The sequence below is a fragment of the Moschus berezovskii genome, chromosome 23, assembly GCF_049115385.1.
Source record: "Moschus berezovskii isolate FMDL1 chromosome 23, NW_MosBer_1.0, whole genome shotgun sequence".
NCBI classification, from domain to species: Eukaryota; Metazoa; Chordata; class Mammalia; order Artiodactyla; family Moschidae; genus Moschus; species Moschus berezovskii.
This window is the reverse complement of record NC_142482.1, coordinates 42,455,810-42,476,467: the sequence shown is the minus strand read 5'-3', so window position 1 is coordinate 42,476,467 and position 20,658 is coordinate 42,455,810. Positions and strand designations below refer to the sequence as shown.

Below are 20,658 nucleotides of genomic sequence, written 5' to 3'. Positions count from 1 at the left end.
GCTAACTAGTGTACATAATTTTTTTAACAAAAAGGAGAGATATGAATCTGTATTTGTTATAAACTCTGGTCAGATAAGTATAGGGGTTATGTAAAGAGAGTCGGAAGCAGGAACTGGGCAGATGTAGAAAAAAAATCTAAGGTAAGTCTTTCACTGCATATCTTTTTAACTTATTTTTGAATCATATGAATGCATCAGATATTTTAAAAAGTAAACTTGAACAATTATAATCCTAAAAAAAATGTTTTGTCTTACTTTCTTTGAGCATAAAGTCTTTTTGCACTGGGTGTCTTTTGGAATCTTAGGTCCCCAACCAGGGATTGAACCTGGGCCAACACAATGGAGCAGAGATAGTACTCTCAACAAAGGCACAGGAACAACTGAATAGCCACATGCAAAAAAAAAAAAAAAAAAAGAGAGAGACAAAAAACCCAACCTAGACGGACCTTACATCCTTCACAAAAACTCAGAATAGATCATAGACAAATGTAAAATAGAAAACTATAAAGCTGTCAAAAAATAATATCGGAGAAAACCTAGATAACATTGGATATGATGATACCTTTTTAGATTCAAAGTGATCCATGAAAGAAATAATGGATAAGCTGGACTTCATTAAAATTAAAAACTGTTGCTCTGCAAAGAATAATTATCAAGAGAAGTAGAAGACAAGTCATAGACTGGAAGAAAATAACTGCAAAAGGTACATCTGACAAAAGATTGTTCACCAAAATATACAAAGAACTGAGAACTCAGCAATAAGAAAGCAACTCAGGACTTGCCTGGTGGTCCAATGGCTAAGACTCACGCTTCCAGTATCAGGGAACTAGATCCCACATACTGCAACTAAGTTCTCATGCCACAACGAAGAGATCCTGCATACCTAATGAAGATCAAAGCTCACACGTGCCCCAAGTAAATAATAAATAGAATTTGTATCCTACTGTTGTCTGAAAATTAGTTCACAGAGCTTTTCAAGTCCATATCCTTCTACTTCTCTGTATAGCTATTTTGTTAATTTTTGAGAGTTTGACATTAAAACTCCAACTAAAAATCTTAATTTATCTTTAAAAAAAAATTGTAATACCTAGTGGAACCATTAAAAAAGAAAAAGCATCTATCACCAAAACCACTCTGGAACAAACCAGTTATCTTGAGCGCGTCTCAAACGATCTTTTGAACAGGGGACAACACAGATTTCACAATTGGGAAACCTAGGTAAATGGAAAAGGCAGACAAGTGCTTGACGTGCCCACCTGCCTGGGATCATCCCCAACATTGGCGACAGGACCTGAAACTTCACTTGGAGGCCAGGCGGTTGCCAGGATACCTAGAGACCTATCCAGACACTCCCACGAGTCCATCCGGAGCATTGCTGTGTTGCAATCTCGCAACTGAGAGTGGGTCCTCTCCATAGAAGGCTTTTTGAAACAGCAAGGCGTACTGTCAACCAGTAACCTACAAAACACTATTCAGACTGTCACTGCTGCTGCTGCTGCTGCAGCTAAGTCGCTTCAGTCGTGTCCGACTCTGTGTGGCCCCATAGACGGCAGCCCACCAGGCTCCCCCGTCCCTGGGATTCTCCAGCAAGAACACTGGAGTGGGTTGCCATTTCCTGCTCCAATGCATGAAAGTGAAAAGTGAAAGTGAAGTCGCTCAGTCCAGTCCGACTCTTAGCGACCCCATGGACTGCAGCCCACCAGACTCTTCTGTCCATGGGCTTTTCCAGGCAAGAGTACTGGAGTGGGCTGCCATCGCCTTCTCCGGGGAGCCCTCCTTGGGTTACTCATTTTTAGTGCTGCTACCAGAAAACCTGTATTCCGTGTCGCATCTCCTTGCTTCTGTCGTTGTTCCCTGCTGTTGAACACTTTCAAGAACAACATCTACTAACTGAGAAGGGTTCATTTCAAACACACTATCTAATTTCTATAATTTTTTAATCTCTGGAGCACTTTGCCTGATGAAGGTCATGTTTATCATCCTTACATTCTCAGGGGCCTCGGGGTCTGTATCTGTGTAACATCTGCAAACTTGATAAATCCTTTCCAGAAACTGTGATGGATCCTCAGTTGGCTTTTGTTTTATCTCTCGAATTTTGTTTAAGCTCTTTTGTCTAAGTACCCCGTTGGGTTTTCTCTCAGACCTCTGCACGATAAGGTGGCAGTCCTCTGACTCCTTTTTCTCCTGATGCAATAGCATAAATGCTTCTACGTATGGAACTAGGCACCCTACCAAAAAACACGGGCTAACGCGACCGAGCCAAGGACTGGCGACGGGAAATGACGCAACAGAGGCGCTGAGAATCCTGGGCAACTCATCTCTCTCGCTGTCTCCAAGACAACGGCCAGATTGGTCCCTGCGCTCCAGGCAGTAGCTTTTGATCTGAACCTAGGAACCAACGCCGAAGAATGGATGTTTTTGAACGGTGGTGTTGGAGAAGACACTTGAGGGTTCCTTGGACTGTAAGGAGATCCAACAAGTCCATCCTAAAGGAAATCAGTCCTGAATATTCATTGGAAGGACTGATGCTCAAGCTGAAACTCCAATTATTTAGCCACCTGATCCGAAGAACTGACTCATTGGAAAAGACCCTGAAGCTGGGAAAGATTGAAGGCAGGAGGAGAAGGGGACCAACAGAAGATGAGATGGTTGGATGGCATCACTGATTCAATGGACCTGAGTTTGTGTAAACTCTGGGAGTTGGTGATGGACAGGGAGGCCTGGTGAGTGGCAGTCGATGGGGTCACAAAGAGTTGGACACGACTGAGCAACTGAACTGAACTGAACTGAGGGATAAAAGGTCAAGTTTGGTGCTCTGTGTCCACCTGTTTTTCTGCAGTGGATCAGGTCTTGTTTATCCTCCCATGCCTTTAACTTCTCCACAGAGAATAATGCCTGTATAAGACTGAAGAGTCTCAGGTTCCATTTATGTTGCTTAGGAACATAACCTTCATACCCTCACAAAGGCAAGTTTAACACCCAGAGAGGACAATGTTTTAAAATCTCTCCGCTGTACAAGAGGCTTTTTCCCCCTTAAAGAACATAAGATTTCATTCTAATACTGTTTCTGTGTCATTCCATCTTCCTTCTATCCTTTGTAAAAGGAAATGATAGCTATGTCATGAAACAGGGATGAATAGGAATACCCAGGAATCATCCATCCATAGAAATAACCACTGAGCTCTCATGACCCTGTGAAATAACTCTTTTGGAATTCTGGAGTCTAGTCAAACACTTGCAAAGTCCAGAGGAGAAACTGATGAAAAGATTGTTAAATTTTGACGATGATCACTGCTTCATGTAGCAGCTGCTGCTGCTGCTGCTAAGTCACTTCAGTCGTGTCCGACTCTGTGTGATCCCATAGACGGAAGCCCACCAGGCTCCCCCATCCCTGGGATTCTCCAGGCAAGAACACTGGAGTGGGTTGCCATTTCCTTCTCCAATGTGTGAAAGTGGAAAGTGAAAAGTGAAAGTGAAGTCGCTCAGTTGTGTCCGACCCTTAGCGACCCCACTGACTGCAGCCTACCAGGTTCCTCCGTCCATGGGATTTTCTAGGCAAGAGTACTGGAGTGGCTTGCCATTGCCTTCTCCCCATGTAGCAGCTACCATCCCACATTCCTAGCAATATGGCAGGCAGCCAGTGGGAACTATGGGCCTTGCGCCTGGTGCAGGTTGCTGGTGCAGTGGTGGGCAATAAAGATCTTGCTCTCTGAAACTTGAGATTTTATGTTTTGATTGCTGATCACTGTTTTTGATTGCTGAGGAGCCAGCACAGAAGTCAGTCACAGTTTTAACTCCAAAGGGCTGAAAGGGCTTCTCAACCCCTAGGGGATCTGGGAAAATAATACATCACTCCAGAAGTATTGTGTTTCATTCTCATTCTTCTCAAGTTATTTTCTAATTTCCTTTGTGATTTCTTTAATGATCCATTGGTTGTTTAAGACTATGTTCGTTTCCATTTTTGTTCTTGTTGTTCAGTTGCTAAGTCATGTCCAACTCTTTGCAACCCCCTGGACTGCAGCATGCCAGGCTTCTCCGTCATCCGCTGTTTCCCAGAATTTACCCAAATTCACGTCCACTGAGTTGGTGATGCCATCCAACCAACTCATCCTCTGCTGCCCCTTTCTCATTTTGCCTTCAATCTTTCCTGGTCTCAGGGTCTATTCCAGTGAGTCTGATCTTCGCATCAGGTGGCCAAAGCATTGGAGCTTCAGCTTCAGCATGAGTCCTTCCAATGAATATTCAAGGTTGAATTCCTTTAGGATTGACTGGCTTGATCTCCTTGCTGTCCACAGGGCTCACAAGAGTCTTCTCCAGCACCGTAATTCAAAAGCATCAATTCTTCAGCCTTCTTTATGGTCCAACTGTCACATACACACATAAATTCTGGAAAAACCATAGTTTTGACTATACAGACTTTTGTTGGCAGAGTGATGTCTCTGCTTGTTAATATGCTGTCTAGGTTTGCCATAGCTTTCCTTCCAAGGAGAAAGAGTCTTTTAATTTCATGGCTGTAGCCACCATCCACAGTGATTTTGCAGGCCATGAAAATAAAGTCTGCCACTGCTTCCACTTTTCCTTGTTCTATTTACTTTCCACATAGTTGTGAATTTTCTAGCTTTCCTTCTGCTTTTGATTTTAGTTTTATTATAGAAAAGATACTGTGTATGATATTACTCTCTTAAAAATTATTAACATTTTTACTGTGGTCTAACCTCATGCAACGAATTGACTCACTGGAAAAGACTCTGATGCTGGGAAAGGTTGGGGGCAGAAGGAGAAGGGGGCGACAGAGAATGAGATGGCTGGATGGCATCACCAACTCTATGGACATGAGTTTGAGTGAACTCCGGGAGTTGGTGATGGACAGGGAGGCCTGGTGTGCTGTGATTCATGGGGTCGCAGAGAGTCAGACACGACTGAGTGACTGAACTGAACTGAACAGAACATATGTTCTATCCTGGAGAATGTTGCTTGTTCACTTCAGAAAAACGTGTATTCTGCTGTTGAGTGAAATGTTCTATATATATATTGTTAGGTCTAATTGGTTCATATTGTTGCTCAAATTCTCCATTTTTAAAAAACTAATTTTCTATCTGATTACTTTATTCATTAAAGAATTCGATTTGCAATAGCATCAAAAATAATAAAATACATAAGAATCAATTTAGCCAAGGAAGAAAAAGATTTATACATCAAAAACTATAAAACCTTGCTGAAAGCAATGAAAGAAGATCTAAGTAAATGAAAAGACATACCATCTTTATAGATTAGAAGACAGTATTAAAAAGCAGAGACATTACTTTGCCAACAAAGGTCCGTCTAGTCAAGGCTATGGTTTTTCCAGTAGTCATGTATGGATGTGAGAGTTGGACTATAAAGAAAGCTGAGCACAGAAGAATTGATGCTTTTGAACTGTGGTGTTGGAGAAGACTCTTGAGAATCCCTTGGACTGCAAGGAGACCCAACCAGTCCATCCTGAAGGAGATCAGTCCTGGGTGTTCATTGGAAGGACTGATGCTGAAACTGAAACTCCAATGCTTTGGCCACCTGATGCAAAGAACTGGCTCATTGGAAAAGACCCTGACACTGGGAAAGATCGAAGGCAAGAGGAGAAGGTGACAACAGATGATGAGATGGTTGGATGGCATCACCAACTCAATGGACATGAGTTTGAGTAAACTCCAGGAGTTGGTGATGGACAGGGAGGCCTGGCGTGCTGTGGTCCATCGGGTTGCAGAGTCGGACACGACTGAGCAACTGAACTGAACTGATTGTTAAGTTGGCAACACTACTCAAAGCAGGTTCAATGTAGTCCCTGTCAAAATACCAACAATGTTTTTCTACAGAAATAGAAAAAACCTTCCTAAAATACATACTGAATCTCAAGGGACCCTCCAAACCAAAACAGTTCTTGAAAAAGAACATATTGGAAGAATCATACTTCCTAATTTCAAATTTTACCACAGAGTTACACAGTGTAATCTCAAAAGAAGGCCCAGGAAAAACCAAAAAACCTTCTCATATATATATCAGTTGAATTTTCAACCAGTGTTAACACTATATAATTGGGAGAGGACAGTCTTTTTTCAACAAATGGTACTGGAGAAACTGGGTATCTACATACAGAATAATGAAGTTGTACCCTTGAAAGAAAGTGAAGTTGCTCAGTTGTGTCCGACTCTTTGCAACCCCATGGTCTGTAGCCTACCAGGATCCTCCATCCATGGGATTTTCCAGGCAAGAGGACTGGAGTGGGTTGCCATTTCCTTCTCCAGGGGATCCTCCCGACCCAGGGGTCGAACCCAGGTCTCCTGCATTGTAGGCAGGCGCTTTCAGTTCAGTTCAGTTCAGTTCAGTCACTCAGTCGTGTCCGACTCTTTGCGATCTCATGAATCACAGCACGCTAGGCCTCCCTGTCCATCACCAACTCCCAGAATCCACCCAAACCCATGTCCATCTAGTCGGTGATGCCATCCAACCATCTCATCCTTTGTCGTCCCCTTCTCCTCCTGCCCTCAATCTTTCCCAGCATTAGGGTCTTTTCAAATGAGTCAGCTCTTCTCATCAGGTAGCCAAATTACTGGAGTTTCAGCTTCAACATCAGTCCTTCCAATGAACACCCAGGACTGATGTCCTTTAGGATGGACTGGTTGGATCTCCTTGCAGTCCAAGAGACTCTCAAGAGTCTTCTTCAACACCACAGTTCAAAAGTATCAATTCTTCTGCGCTCAGCTTTCTTTATAGTCCAACTCTCACATCCATACATGACCACTGGAAAAACCATAGCCTTGACTAGACAGACCTCTGTTGGCAAAGTAATGTCTCTGCTTTTTAATATGCTGTCTAGGTTGGTCATAACTTTCCTTCCCAGGAGCAAGAGTCTTTTAATTTCGTGGCTGCAATCACCATCTGCAGTGATTTTGGAGCCCAGAAAATGAAGTCAGCCACTATTTCTACTGTTTCCCCATCCATTTGCCATGAAGTGATGGGACCAGATGCCATGATCTTAGTTTTCTGAATGTTGAGCTTTAAGTCAACTTTTTCACTCTCCTTTCACTTTCATCAAGAGGCTCTTCAGTTCTTCTTCACTTTCTGCCATAAGGGTGGTGTCATCTGCATATCTGAGGTTATTGATATTTCTCCTGGCAATCCTGATTCCAGCTTGTGCTTTTTCCAGCCCAGCGTTTCTCATGATGTATTCTGCATATAAGTTAAATAAGCAGGGTGACAATATACAGCCTTGACGTACTCCTTTTCCTATTTGGAACCAGTCTGTTGTTCCATGTCCAGTTCTAACTGTTGCTTCCTGACCTGCAGACAGGTTTTTCTCAAGAGGCAGGTCAGGTGGTCTGGTATCCCCATCTCTTTAAGAATTTCCCACAGTTTATTGTGATCCACACAGTCAAATGCTTTGGCATAGTCAATAAAGCAGAAATAGATATTTTTATGGAACTCTCTTGCTTTTTCAATGATCCAGCAGATATTGGCAATTTGATATCTGATTCCTCTGCCTTTTCTAAAACCAGCTTGAACATCTGGAAGTTCACGATTCACGTATTGCTGAAGGCTGGCTTGGAGAATTTTAAGCATTACTTTACTGATGTGTGAGATGAGTGCAATTGTGTGGTAGTTTGAGCATTCTTTGACATTGCCTTTCTTTGGGATTGGAATGAAAACTGACCTTTTCAGTTCAGTCTGGTGGCCACCGCTGAGTGTTCCAAATTTGCTGACATATTGAGTGCAGCACTTTCACAGCATCATCTTTCAGGATTTGATATTTCAAATATTCCAGCTCAATTAGAATTCCATCACCTCCACTAGTTTTGTTCATAGTGATGCTTCCTAAGGCCCACTTGACTTCACATTCCAGGATGTCTGGCTCTAGGTGAGTGATCACACCATGGTGATTATCTGGATCCTGAAGATCTTTTTTGTACAGTTCTTCTGTGTATTCTTGCCACCTCTTCTTAATATCTTCTGCTTCTGTTAGGTCCATACCGTTTCTGTCCTTTATTGAGCCCATCTTTGCATGAAATATTCCCTTGGTATCTTTAATTTTCTTGAAGAGATCTCTAGTCTTTCCCATTCTATTGTTTTCCTCTATTTCTTTGCACTGATCACTGAGGAAGGCTTTCTTTTCTCTCCTTGCTATTCTTTGGTACTCTGCATTGAAATGGGTATATCTGAGTCAGACGGGCACGGAGACACTTCTGGAAGTAACATCGCGATGGCTGCCCAAGGAGAACCCCAAGTTCAGTTCAAACTTGTTTTGGTTGGTGATGGTGGTACTGGAAAAACTACGTTTGTGAAGTGTCATCTGACTGGTGAATTTGAGAAGAAGTATGTAGCTACCTTGGGTGTTGAGGTCCATCTTCTTGTGTTCCATACCAACAGAGGACCTATTAAGTTCAATGTATGGGATACAGCTGGTCAGGAGAAATTTGGTGGACTGAGAGATGGTTATTATATACAAGCTCAGTGTGCCATTATAATGTTTGACATAACATCAAGAGTTACTTACAAGAATGTGCCTAACTGGCATAGAGATCTGGTACCAGTGTGTGAGAACATCCCAATTGTGTTGTGTGGCAACAAGTGGATATTAAGGACAGAAAGGTTAAGGCAAAGTCAATTGTCTTCCACCGAAAGAAGAATCTTCAGTACTATGACATTTCTGCCAAAAGTAACTACAACTTTGAAAAGCCCTTCCTCTGGCTTGCTAGAAAACTGATTGGAGACCCTAACTTGGAGTTTGTTGCCATGCCTGCTCTTGCCCCGCCAGAGGTGGTCATGGACCCAGCCTTGGCAGCACAGTACCAGCATGATTTAGAGGTTGCTCAGACAACTGCTCTCCCGGATGAAGATGATGACCTGTGAGAAAGTGAAGCTGGGGCCCAGCGTCAGAAGTCTAGTTTTATAGGCAACTGTCCTGTGATGTCAGTGGTGCAGCGTGTTTGCCACTTTATTATATAGCTAAGCAGATTATGTGCTTAATCTTTGGATGCTGAAGGAGATGGATGGGCTTTAGAGTCAATGTAGCAGTTTAAAACAAAACCTTCATTTTTTGGACCTGCATATTTAGGTGTTTTGGAACACAGTTGTTTCCTCCTTGAGTTTCAAATATAAGACTGCTATAGTCACATGACAATATGAGAGGTGGAATCTTGTTTGTTACTGTCATTCCCATTCCTTTTCGTTTAGATTCAGAATAAAGTTGCATTTCAAAAAAAAAAAAAGAAATGGGTATATCTTTCCTTTTCTCCTTTGCTTTTCGCTTCCCTTCTTTTCACAGCTATTTATATGGCCTCCTCAGACAGCCATTTTGCTTTTTTGCATTTCTTTTTCTTGGGAATGGTCTTAATTCCTGTCTAATGTCACGAACCTCCATCCTTAGTTGATCAGGCACTCTGTCAAATCTAGTCCCTTAAATCTAAAATATAAAAAATAATTTAGCATGCTTCAAAGATCTAACTTTATGAGCAAGACTATCAAACTCTTAGAATAAAACAGACGTAAAAAATCTTCATGACCAGAGTGGCTTCCTAATTTTTTTAACCTTTACATCTCTTGGTGGAATTTTGGGGACCTGTCCTGCCTTTAATTGCATTTAAGCATCTAGAATGTGTGTGTGTGGAGGGTGGGTGGGTGGGGAGCCTGTTTCTCACAGAGACGGATCTGTATTAGAATTATCTGGGATGCCTGCTGAACATGCAGTGTTTCTCAGACTTTCCTCAAGCCAACGAGTGGGAAGCATGTGAATCTGTATTTTAATCAGTTCTGCAGGTATGTTGTTTAAAAATATAAACCAGGTTATACTTTGTAGAATGAATTAAGACCTTCAGGATCTTTCGAAGACCCGCTTTCCAGGCCTTTAGTGTCAAGTTCTCAATCTCAGTGTCACACTAGGGAAGGTGCTCTGCAATAATCTCCAACAAAGTCTGAGCATAGTTTAGCGGTCGAGGACCTTGCGGCGCAGGCGCGGAGCCACGGCCGTTGGTATGCTTCCTATTCTCCTTGGCGTCTCTGTCCTCTAACAGGTCATCTGCTCCAGGAGAACTAGGGCTGGGCGGTTAATCAGGCAATGACTAGCTCTCCGTACTGAGCAGCACACGAGTCTGAGTGGAAGAGCATCAGTGACCTCGGGAAACTTGGTGAGACCCGGAGTTCGACTCAAGGGTTTCCCATTAATCCTTCCGGCTTCCTCTAGCTCCGCGCACTCAGGTTCCGTCCAAGCCAGGGTCCGGGCCAGGGTGTGTCCCGGCGCTCGGCCAGAGACGGCCGGTGAGTGGGGCACGCAGGGTCCTGGGGCCTGGACGGGTGGGCCTGGAGATTCTGTGAAGTGATCGTGCCGAAACAGGCCTCGCGGGGAACACCAGCGAGTGGGCTGGAGGTGGCCTGTCCGCAGATCCGGCCGAGAGGTGCCTCCGCGGTTGGGACCCGGCATGGTTTTTCGCCTCCTGGGTGGGCACAGCCTAGTCCTTCGGCTGCAGTGACAGCGGGTGATGTTCTCCGGGTGAGCCCCTGGGAGATGGAAAAGATCAGAGTTGCGTTCTGCTCCGTTCTAGCTGGGCGAGGAAGGGCTTCTGTATTGGGGGTGTTGCCCAGATGTTTAGCGAGTGCTAGGCACTAAGAGTTTTTAGCAGAATTAACTCATTTAATCCTCACTTTAACCCCTTGAGATGTACTATTATTATCCTCAGTTACAGACAAGAAAATCGAGGCACATAGAGACGAAGTACCTTACTTGAAATTACCGAACTTGAGAGCAGTAGTATTTTTCAATGATTCCGATGATGAGGGTTGATGCTTGAACATAACAGGTGTTATTTGTTAGAAGTACTGACAAATTCTGTATATAAAATTCTGTGAATCTGTTGTGACTTTGAGCCAATATTTATGGACACTGTTGTCTGAAGAGCATCTTTTGATAGGCCTGGAGACTTGACCATCTCTGAGTTGAATGGAGGCTGCTGAAGTTAACTCTTCGGTGCATTGGCAAAGGCTCGAGGAAGTAGTCAACCCCGTACCAGAAAGCTAAGCACCATGAGAAGAGCTATTAAAAAAAAAAATTTTTTTTTAATGTAGAAATTTTCTTCAGTGTGGTTTCTATGTGTCTGTCATAGGTGTCACATACACAAACAATATATAATAACAGTTATACATGTCATGAGCTTATTTGAAATGCCAAAACAACTGTATGGCGGGCGGGGTGGGGGGAGACTCTTGTACTGCACACTATATACACATTAGTTAAATTAGAGATAATGTTATATCAAACTGGCATATTTTACCAGTCATCAAGTATTAATAAGCATGAAAGTAAACCCTCAAAATTGGCTCTCTCCTTTGAACTCTGTTCTAGTTCTTTCCCTGTTCAGGAGATTCTGCCTATTTTTAGATATTCTACGTTTTAAGAGTTCCAGTGAGTCAGTTTATAACTGTCTTCAAATTTCAGATCTTCCTGGTTTCCCTTTGTCTCCAAAAACCTGAACATTTTATCAAAAATAACCCTTCTCCAAGGTGGACTGTAACACGTGAAAATATAATAATATCCCACTATATACAAAATTCCCATTGTACCTATGTCACCTTTATGGAGTGTGAATGTTCTCAGATCTTCAAGGACTTCTGTTGGGGATGAGGACTTTGCTTTAGAGGATTTAGAGACTTTGCACTTTACCACCTGAGAGATTCACTATTTATTAACCGTGTAACTGTTAATACTTTAGTTCCACTGTACTGGAGAAGTAATTCTCTACCTTTAAGACCTACCATCCCTTGTACTATCTTGAAATAAAATTCATAGGTAATATTAACTATCTACAGATATAATATCACTATATTACCTTAATTGTAATAAAAAGGAGAAAAAAGGAAAGTAATTTAGAGTAATATCTATTTCAGCATGTAAATGATTGGATAAAACAGACTATTGTACCTATACATAGGATCAGCAGCTATGAATGCAGGCTGATATGTGAATGTCGTAGTTATGAATCTAATACCATAAGTAGTTTCATTTTCCTAAAATGGTGAACAATTCCTAGTATCATTCAAAGAGAAAGAAGTGTATTTCCTTGATTTTGCACTACATAGCAAATTTCTACAAAATACTTTGTATTTACATGAAAAGTAGTGGTGCATTCCAGCCTCACGTAACCATTAACAAATTTTTTTTTAAGTCTGGCAGGATAAGGAACATTCTTTGTTTTTGCAGAAATAGCCATCATCATTGGCCCCCTCTAAATTCTAATAACACCATGAAATCAACGTTCCGACAAAAACAAACAAAAAACCCTCACAAATTCTCAAAACTGCCAACAGAATAATGGCAGAGTAGCTTACGGATCTGGGCTGCAAGAATGTAGGCCAGCCAACCTAAGCAGTTAGGCAAATTCCTACTAAGAAACATTAGCACCATAAAGTATGCAACTGGATTTTATTCCAAGGTTCTAAATAAATTAGAAATTCTGATTTACCAATCAACTCAATGGTAGGGTCTTGCATTCCCTGTTTCCAGAGGAAAGGAATGTTCTTGGCAAAGCTGGACACAGACAGCAGCAGCATCATGTTGCTCTTGAGGTTCTCCATGGATGGCTTCTTGATGAACATTTTCCAAGGTTCACCTAGACATCTAGAAGGTTCTCGGCCTCTGAGAAAGGCAAGACTTGTGAAACTAGATATGCTTCTAACCTAGTGGATCTCAAATTGTGCTGTGAGCAGAACCATTAGGGCAACTATTATGCAGTTTGTTGCCTACTGTCATATCCAAGGGCTCTGGTAAATTTACAAGAGAACGAGTTAAGGAAAAATCTTCAATGGGGGAAACTCAAGAATTCAGAGAAGGGCTTTCAGAAGAATAGGCACAGATTCCCATATCTTCCCCATTTTACTGCTAGAGCCAGGATGCTCTGCCAGATATTCAGTGTAGGTCAGTATTCTCGGAGAAGGCTTTGCAGTTCTTCCTTCTTATAAGGAAAGTGTAAGAACAACCTTGGAAGTGGGAAGATAAACAGACTGCTTGGTACCGTCTGAATGTGGGGTGCCAGCTTTTTAAAGGAGTTGTGAGTTACCTAATACAGTTACCTAAGGCAGTTACCTAATAATTGGAAACAAGATCCTTGGCATGTGTTGGACCTTCCAGCAGAAGAAAGAAACCACCTGTCTTACGGGAGACTGAGTTTATGTTTTAGATCCTCTAGCTCTGAGAAGAACGTTTGTAGGAAGCCTGGTCCCAGTGAGCACATTTTTCAGGTAACCTAGAGTGTTTAAGGTTCATGTTGGATAATACAACTTGTCAAGTCATGTGAACTTACTAAATACAAATGCCTGGGCCTCATCATACTCCCTAGGTCTGAGGTAATACCCAGTATCTAGAATAACAAGTTCCATAAGTGATTCTGATGGGTGTGTGTATAGCCTTTCTTTGGGAACCAATTTTAGCCCAGAATTTTCAGATACCCATTTTCTCTAGTGCTTCCTGCCACAGCCTTGTGAAATTTCACACTATCTTTTCTATAAATCAAAGCATTAATGTTGAGCTCTCAATAGCCCTGTGTTTCCAGCACCAATAGCCTTGTGTTAAATCACTTCTAATCAGCAGAATCCCAGCATGTGAACTGGAAATGATCACCCAGTTGGAAGAAGAACAACTATACTACTGGATCTTCAGGGAACTGAAAAGGGGACTGACCAAAAATATCTGTTTAGGTGAGTAGTGTTACGAAAAGACCACCAATTTGACATTTAGGAGACATGAGTTCTAGTCTAAGCTCTTATAATTTGCTGGGTGACTTAAGTTACTGAATCTGTTTCCTGTCCAATGAGCAAGTTGGCCTCAATGAACTCTAAGTTAAGATCTGTTAAGATGAGATCCTTGGCAAGTTTTGTTAAACCTCTGAAATCTGGGGTCGTAGACTTGTTTAGAAGAGTACCTAAACTAGTTGGAAGAAGGGTTGGTGGATTCAGAGGGGATAGTGGTGTAATCATTAGATTTTCTGAAATTTTGTTCTCTCCCATTGCCAAGGAAATGGTTGCTTCCAACCTTGACAGTCTTCTCACTTTTTGCTTTTAGGAGGGTGGTTATCTTTCTACATTTGAGAGTCTTTACTCTTCTCATCCCTTTCCTTTCTTTCATTTACCATAAGTAACTGGCTAAATAGCTAATAGCTCATTTTAATTTCTAATCCCTTATTCTCTACTCATCAATTGGTATGTCTGCTCATTTTCATTTTGGGTGACTGAACATATTACCCAGTCCTCTACTTGTATTTCTTGATGTCTCCTTGCATCCACTATGAGAACTCTGTTATCTCTTCTGGCCTCGTTCACTTCTCTTTCATTATCTGTTTTAACTTTCTCCCTATATAAAGTTGCTAGTGTACATTAATTAGTTGTCTCTTATTTCTGGTGGTTTATTTTCCTTGTTCTCCACACTAGAGACAGGTGACATTTGCACTTTAAATGTCTTTCAGATAGGGAAGATTTGAACTGAACCGAAGCATCACTACCAATCAGGCTGTCTTGGAAGAACTAGTTTTCAGGGTCAACAATGGAAAGTCTTCGAGGGAATACTGCCCAGCATCCTATGGATGAAGAAGCCTGTAAAAATGAGGGCCAATTATCAAAGCAGACAAAATGTCCTGTACAAAAGAAATCTTCTTTTGAGAAAACAGCAATCAGAAAAGTGTCAGTGTCTCTCAAGGAGATTTTCACTGAGGAGAGAGGCCCTGAATCCAGTAAATTTAATCTAAGCTCAAAATTTAACACACAGCAGAGAATTCCAAAGGGAGCTAGGTCCCCCAAATCTAGGAAAAACTCCAAAGATAATTCAGACTTAATTAGACACCAAAAATTCTTTCTACAAAGGAAGCCTTGTAAATGCAATGAATGTGGTAAAGCCTTTACTTATGAATCAGACCTCATTGTCCACAGGAGAATTCATGGCAGAGAAAAGCCTTTTGAATGCAATGAATGTGGGAAAACTTTTAGCCGAAGTACACACCTTATTGAACATCAAAGAACTCACACTGGAGAGAAACCTTACGAATGCCCTGAATGTGGAAAAGCTTTTAGCCGGAGTACACACCTTAGTCTACATCAGAGGATCCATACTGGAGAAAAACCATATGAATGTAGTGAATGTGGAAAAGCCTTTAGCCGAAGCACTAACCTTAGTCAACATCAGCGAACTCATACTCAAGAAAAACCTTACAAGTGTAATGAATGTGGGAAAGCCTTCAGTGACCGTTCAACTATAATTCAGCATCAACGAATACACACTGGAGAGAATCCCTATGAATGCAGCGAATGTGGAAAAGCTTATAGTTGGATCTCATCTCTTATTGAACATCAGAGAACACACACTGGAGAGAACCCCTATGAATGCAATGACTGTGGAAAAGTATTCAGTCGAAGCTCATCCCTTGCTGAACATCAGAGAATCCACACTGGAGAAAAGCCCCATGAGTGTAGAGTGTGTGGCAAGGGCTTTACTCGGAGCTCCTCCCTTATAATTCACCAGAGAACTCATACCGGAGAGAAGCCTTTCAAGTGTAATAGCTGTGAGAAAGCCTTCAGTCAGAGTTCAACTCTTATTAGACACCAGCAACTTCACACTAAAGAGTAATATCTGAGCTTTCACTAATCTTGGCATAAGAGCACATAGCATAACCTCCTATAGCTGAAGAGAAACATACTTGTTTGAATTTTCCTTTCCCACTAGCTATAAGCCAGTTTCAAGTTAACCTTTCTTCCTTTATGGAAACTAAGTGGTCAGATAAGTGATCATTTCAACAAGGGGGGATGAACTTTAAAAACCTTAAGATATTCAATCTAATATTTTGGAGGGCTCCAGTCTTAGAATATACCTTACTACCTTACACCTTTCAGTCCTTTACGTTATCTCTTCCATGGAGCTTTGGTCCCTGAACAAACAGTGAACCCTTTTCCTTCCCAACCACATCAGCCCCTTTACTTAAAAGAGGAAATCCTGTGTGTGGATGTTTTCAGGCTTGCTGGCTCTAGTAGCAGAAGAGAAGTTGGCTTCAGAACAAAAATCTACCCATTAGTTTGGGGATAACAAAAATAACGCAAATTCAGTCTCTGGACTTAAAGGACAGTTTTTCTCTTCCTTCATCCCTCACCTTTTTGGCTACACCATATTTTCCTCAAAGTATAACCCATATTTCTACTAACGTGCCTAATTAATCCTAGTATTATTTTATCTTATCCTGATCAAAAAATCTTATATTTAGTTCCTACATTATCTTTTTTTTTTAATGCTGCCCTATATTAAAAACATTTTTTGTTTACAGACTTCATGAAATGTATGTATACTCTCTGGTTCTGACTCTCACCAATCTTGTAAAGCTGATCTATCGAGGACAAATGCAGTGCCTACCTCTCAGTTCTTTTCCTACTTGATATTTGCAGAATTGGCACTTTTGGCTACTCTTATGCCTTAAAATGTGAACCTCTGGGACCCATGATTCTGTGCTGATCCACGAATTTTTCTACCTCCCAGCACTTCTCTGGTTAACAATGATTAGCTCTGTGACTTTGGGGCAAGAGTTGAACCAAAATAATTTCATTTTATTGGCTTATAATACTTATGGTTATTCAATTAGATTGTAAGCTTCTTAAAGACAGAAATCTTATTTTAGTTCCCTTCAAAATATCCCGCAGTGCTGAGTGGTCACTAAATGCCCCATAATTATTGCTTACCGATTCCTCTCTATCATGGGTAATCAGCCTGCTAGGGTTTACTTGAAATGGCCTAATAGTTGATTTCTTTCTCTGTGTTCCTACTGCTGCTGCCAACTCCTTGGTAGTTTGGACCTAGATTACCAGAGTGAACACACTGTTGCCACTCTTATCTCTGTGTCTTTATCTAGCTGTCTTACTAAACTATCACTTAGCTCAGAAAGAATCTAGTTTCCCATTGTCCCCAGGAAAAAGTTCAAACTGCTTTAACTTGAAGACCGTCCACAGTTGGATCTATTTATTTATTTTCCATTACTCCCCAGTACAACTGGCAGCCCTACCCTTTGTCTCTGCCACACCCTTTCTCTTCACACTTGGCTTCCTTTCAGATTATTCCATGGCATTCTTTTACATGTCCTATTTTCTTCCTTGTATTAACATCTCCAGAAATCTTTTATAAAAGATCTGCTCACCTCCTGCCTTCACTGTGATACTTTCAATTGCCTACCTTCTTAGAAGTCTTTTACAGTGATGGTTTGCATCATTCTGCTGTATTACATACTTTCTTATTCTGTTCTCTGGTTCTGTCAAGTGCTTTTAATCCATGAACTTTTTGAAGTTAGAAATTGTCTTAAATCTCTTAGAAGCCCCATCTACCCAACTAATGGATTCTAGTTTTAACTTAAATTGATAGGGTTTAGTTTAATGGTGCATTTGCTTTAATCTTTTGAATGGTGAGATAACCTCATGAATCTTTTGGTCATTTTTGTTTGATCTTTAATTATGTACATTAAGCCTTGGGACTGGCTCTCCTTCAGAGCTCCTAGGATGTTGGCCTCTTAGCTTTCCACTTCATGAGCCTGTTTTAAGGAGTAGGTGGGTTTATTCACATAAAGTGATGAAAACAGTGCCTGACATAATAAGTGCTCAATAAATGCTAATAGATATCATCTTCATATCTGCCTATAGTCTTTCATTTCAATCCTGAAGGACCTGTAACTCCACAGAAACGGAAAACTAGGATCACAATAAAAAATAAGAAGATATTTTTTCTGGCTGCCATCCTGGACAATAGTCACCTACTTTATTTTAACTATTATGTTTCAAAAGTGACTCAAGGCAGCTTACAAGATATGATAAAATAGAAAACTGAAAACAATACAAATCAGCATTAGAGAAAGGAGAAGTTGCCTAGAAGATCAATATCATGACAAATTGCGGTACGCCATATGGTTATTCAGGTAGAGATGCAAAGTGACCATTCAGGTGATGTGAGGTGCTCATTTGCTTACACTGTATTTGGATGGGGAGAAAATGTCCATTCTTCAAGGAAAGCCTGATAGAATTAAGATTAATTTCTCCATTGGCCTTCATGTAATTATACAGTGAACTTTTGATAACAAAAATTATGTGTTCTCCACAACACCTGGAAAACAATATATTTCCCAGTGAATAAATATTGAGTTCTTAGTGGAAGTCTCAGAAAGGCAAATATGAAGATTCTTCTTGGGGTGGAATGGGTTAGAAGCAGCAAAGGACAGAGTATACTGCATAATCAAGTAATTACTGGGTGCCAGAACAGCTTTTTTCACACATTTGAGTCATTTTACTTAACATATTATGAGATGAAGAAACTGAAATTTATGAATGTTAAACAGCTTACCCAAGGATCAGGGTTTGACCCCACTACTGGACCTCTTGGGCTTCCCAGGTGGCTCAGGGGTAAAGATTCCGCCTACAATGCAGGAGACACAGGTTCCATTCATTCCTGGGCTGGGAAGACCCCCTGGAGAAGGAAATGGTGACCACTCCAGTATTCTTGCTTAGCAAATCCCATGGACAGAAGGAACCTGGCAGGCTACGGTCCATGGGCTTGCAAAGGCTCAGATACAACTTAGCGACTAAACAACAATTGGATTTAAAGGAACAATCCTATGAAATTGGTGACTAGATATGGGCAGGAAGAAGAGGGACCAGAAATTCCTTAATTGCTATTAATTTTCATGTAAGTTATGTAGGTCATGAAGCGGAGGAACTAAGTTAGAGGCTAACTCAGCAGTTAGCCATGCAAACAAAACATTAAAAAGCTGAAAACCTAATATGATTAATTTGCAACTCTAAAGTCAATGTGGAATCCAAAACTTTTGGAATTTCTGGTGGGGAAGTCGGGTCAAAATAGTGATCTGGAGTGGGGAGTCTTATTCTAAGGAAAAACGGAGGGTCTTCCAGTGCAGCCAAAATCACCGTGACTCGGCTCACAAGCATGTCTTCAGAATAATCTCTGTCCTTGCACGGAGCCCCTATCCAGACTCTCAGCGTGGGTCATTCTGGAAACGCTGTAGGAGGATGGGGAGAAAGGCTCTCGCGGAGGCAAGCTGCCCTCCTTGTCGTCATTCGACCAGAAGGAGGCGCTTGACTGCGAAGACCACCGCGGGGATAAAGGCCTCTGAGCTCCGCGCTTTCGCTGTGCTCCTGGACTTTCACGGTGACCTTTGTGTGTACAGATTTCCCCTAACAAAGCTGAGACGGCTACTCCTAGAAGCCACTGGATGGGGGCCAGCGACCGTCGCAACCGCCCCAAGCCATCTTCCAGCTTCCTGGGGGGCGCTCTGAAGCTAGATCGGCCAAAGAGTTCGTCCTACATCTGAGAACTACAATTCCCAGAAAGCTCAGAGACTCGCAGTCGACACAGCGCTAAGACTCTATTTCCCAGAAGTCTTAGGGCCAATTCCCACCCTCATTGAAAAACCCTCTTTCGTGTCTCTCCTGCTAAGATTCTAAAGGCTGCTGTGGTGGAGGATGCAATACAACGAGCTGTGGCGATACCAATGAGCCTCATTTTGGAAAGGTATCCTAGCCTGAATCTCTGTCACTTCTCTTTCCAGAAAATTGATAAAGCAGAGTGAAGTTTTCACCCCTTTCCGTTAGATTTTGTTCATTTAACAGGTGTGTTAGGCACCTACTGTGTTAAATCTACTTTTCTGATGTGTGAACTGAGATTGAAGATGAGTCACTTTCTTAGCTATTCATTCAGCTTCATTAAAGAGGCCACGTTCTCCCTGCCGCCCACCCCCCCATCCTAACATGCACAAACACACTCTGAAAAGCATAAATAAAAACCAAAAAATAAACACTGATCACATTACTTGGATCATCCCTGGACATAGTAAATGTTATTTCAGTATTTTGTTCTTCTTCTGATATCTATATATCTACATATGCTAGATATGGAGATGGATTTTGTGTATGCATAACAAAAAAAGCTTTAGTTTTATATAACAAAAGATTTACTATATACATTTATCTAGAACTTTCCCCATGTTAGTTAGTATTTTCCAATATAATTTTTAATGGTACCATCAAAGAACTAATCCTGTCCCTGTATCAAGCATTTCTTTTCCCGTTTCCTAAATACCAGTGTTTTTATTGGAAACCCTAGCAAATGCTTCAATCTGCTGTCAAAACAACTTTATAAAATTACTGTTAAATTTATTACTTGTGATAATGACGTTATGGTTATATTTAAAAGGAAGAAAAAGTCTGTATTGGTTAAAAGATACATGGGTTCGTCACTAAGTCTGTCTGACTCTTTGCAACCCCATGAACTGTAGCCCTCTGTCCATGGGATTTACCATGCCAGAATACTGGAGTGGGTATGCCATTTCCTCCTCCAGGGGATCTTCCCCATCCAGGGATTGAACCTGTGTCTCCTGCATTGACAGGCTAGATCTTTACCCCCAAACCACCAGGGAAGCCCCAAAAGATACATACAAAAGATACATACAACAAGACAAATAACATCTGAGTCTTACTTTAAAATATTCCAGGAAAAAATAAAATTTTTAAAATAAAAAGTCAGGGAGGGACTGCTAAACAAGATTGGCAAATATTCATTATTGTTTAGTCTGGGTGAAGAATACACCAGAGTTCACTTTTCTGTTTTGTGTTTAT

At 41.4% G+C, this 20,658-nt stretch overlaps 1 protein-coding gene and 1 pseudogene across 1 annotated transcript; both read left to right on the top strand.

Moving 5' to 3' along the window:
• The first annotated feature begins 8,224 nt into the window (after positions 1-8,224).
• Positions 8,225-8,980, top strand: LOC129543709 (GTP-binding nuclear protein Ran-like; annotated as a pseudogene).
• A 1,097-nt stretch (positions 8,981-10,077) lies between these two features.
• Positions 10,078-16,366, top strand: ZNF391 (zinc finger protein 391). Its single transcript, XM_055406968.2, has 3 exons — positions 10,078-10,284; positions 13,604-13,713; positions 14,478-16,366. The coding sequence occupies exon 3, from the start codon at positions 14,555-14,557 to the stop codon at positions 15,629-15,631; it is 1,077 nt and encodes a 358-aa protein (XP_055262943.2). The 5' UTR covers positions 10,078-10,284; positions 13,604-13,713; positions 14,478-14,554; the 3' UTR covers positions 15,632-16,366.
• Positions 16,367-20,658: the final 4,292 nt, after the last annotated feature.

What these genes read in the sequence shown, in the direction of transcription:
- ZNF391 (XM_055406968.2), top strand. Translation starts at nt 14,555, where the DNA reads ATGGAAAGTCTTCGAGGGAATACTGCCCAGCATCCTATGGATGAAGAA.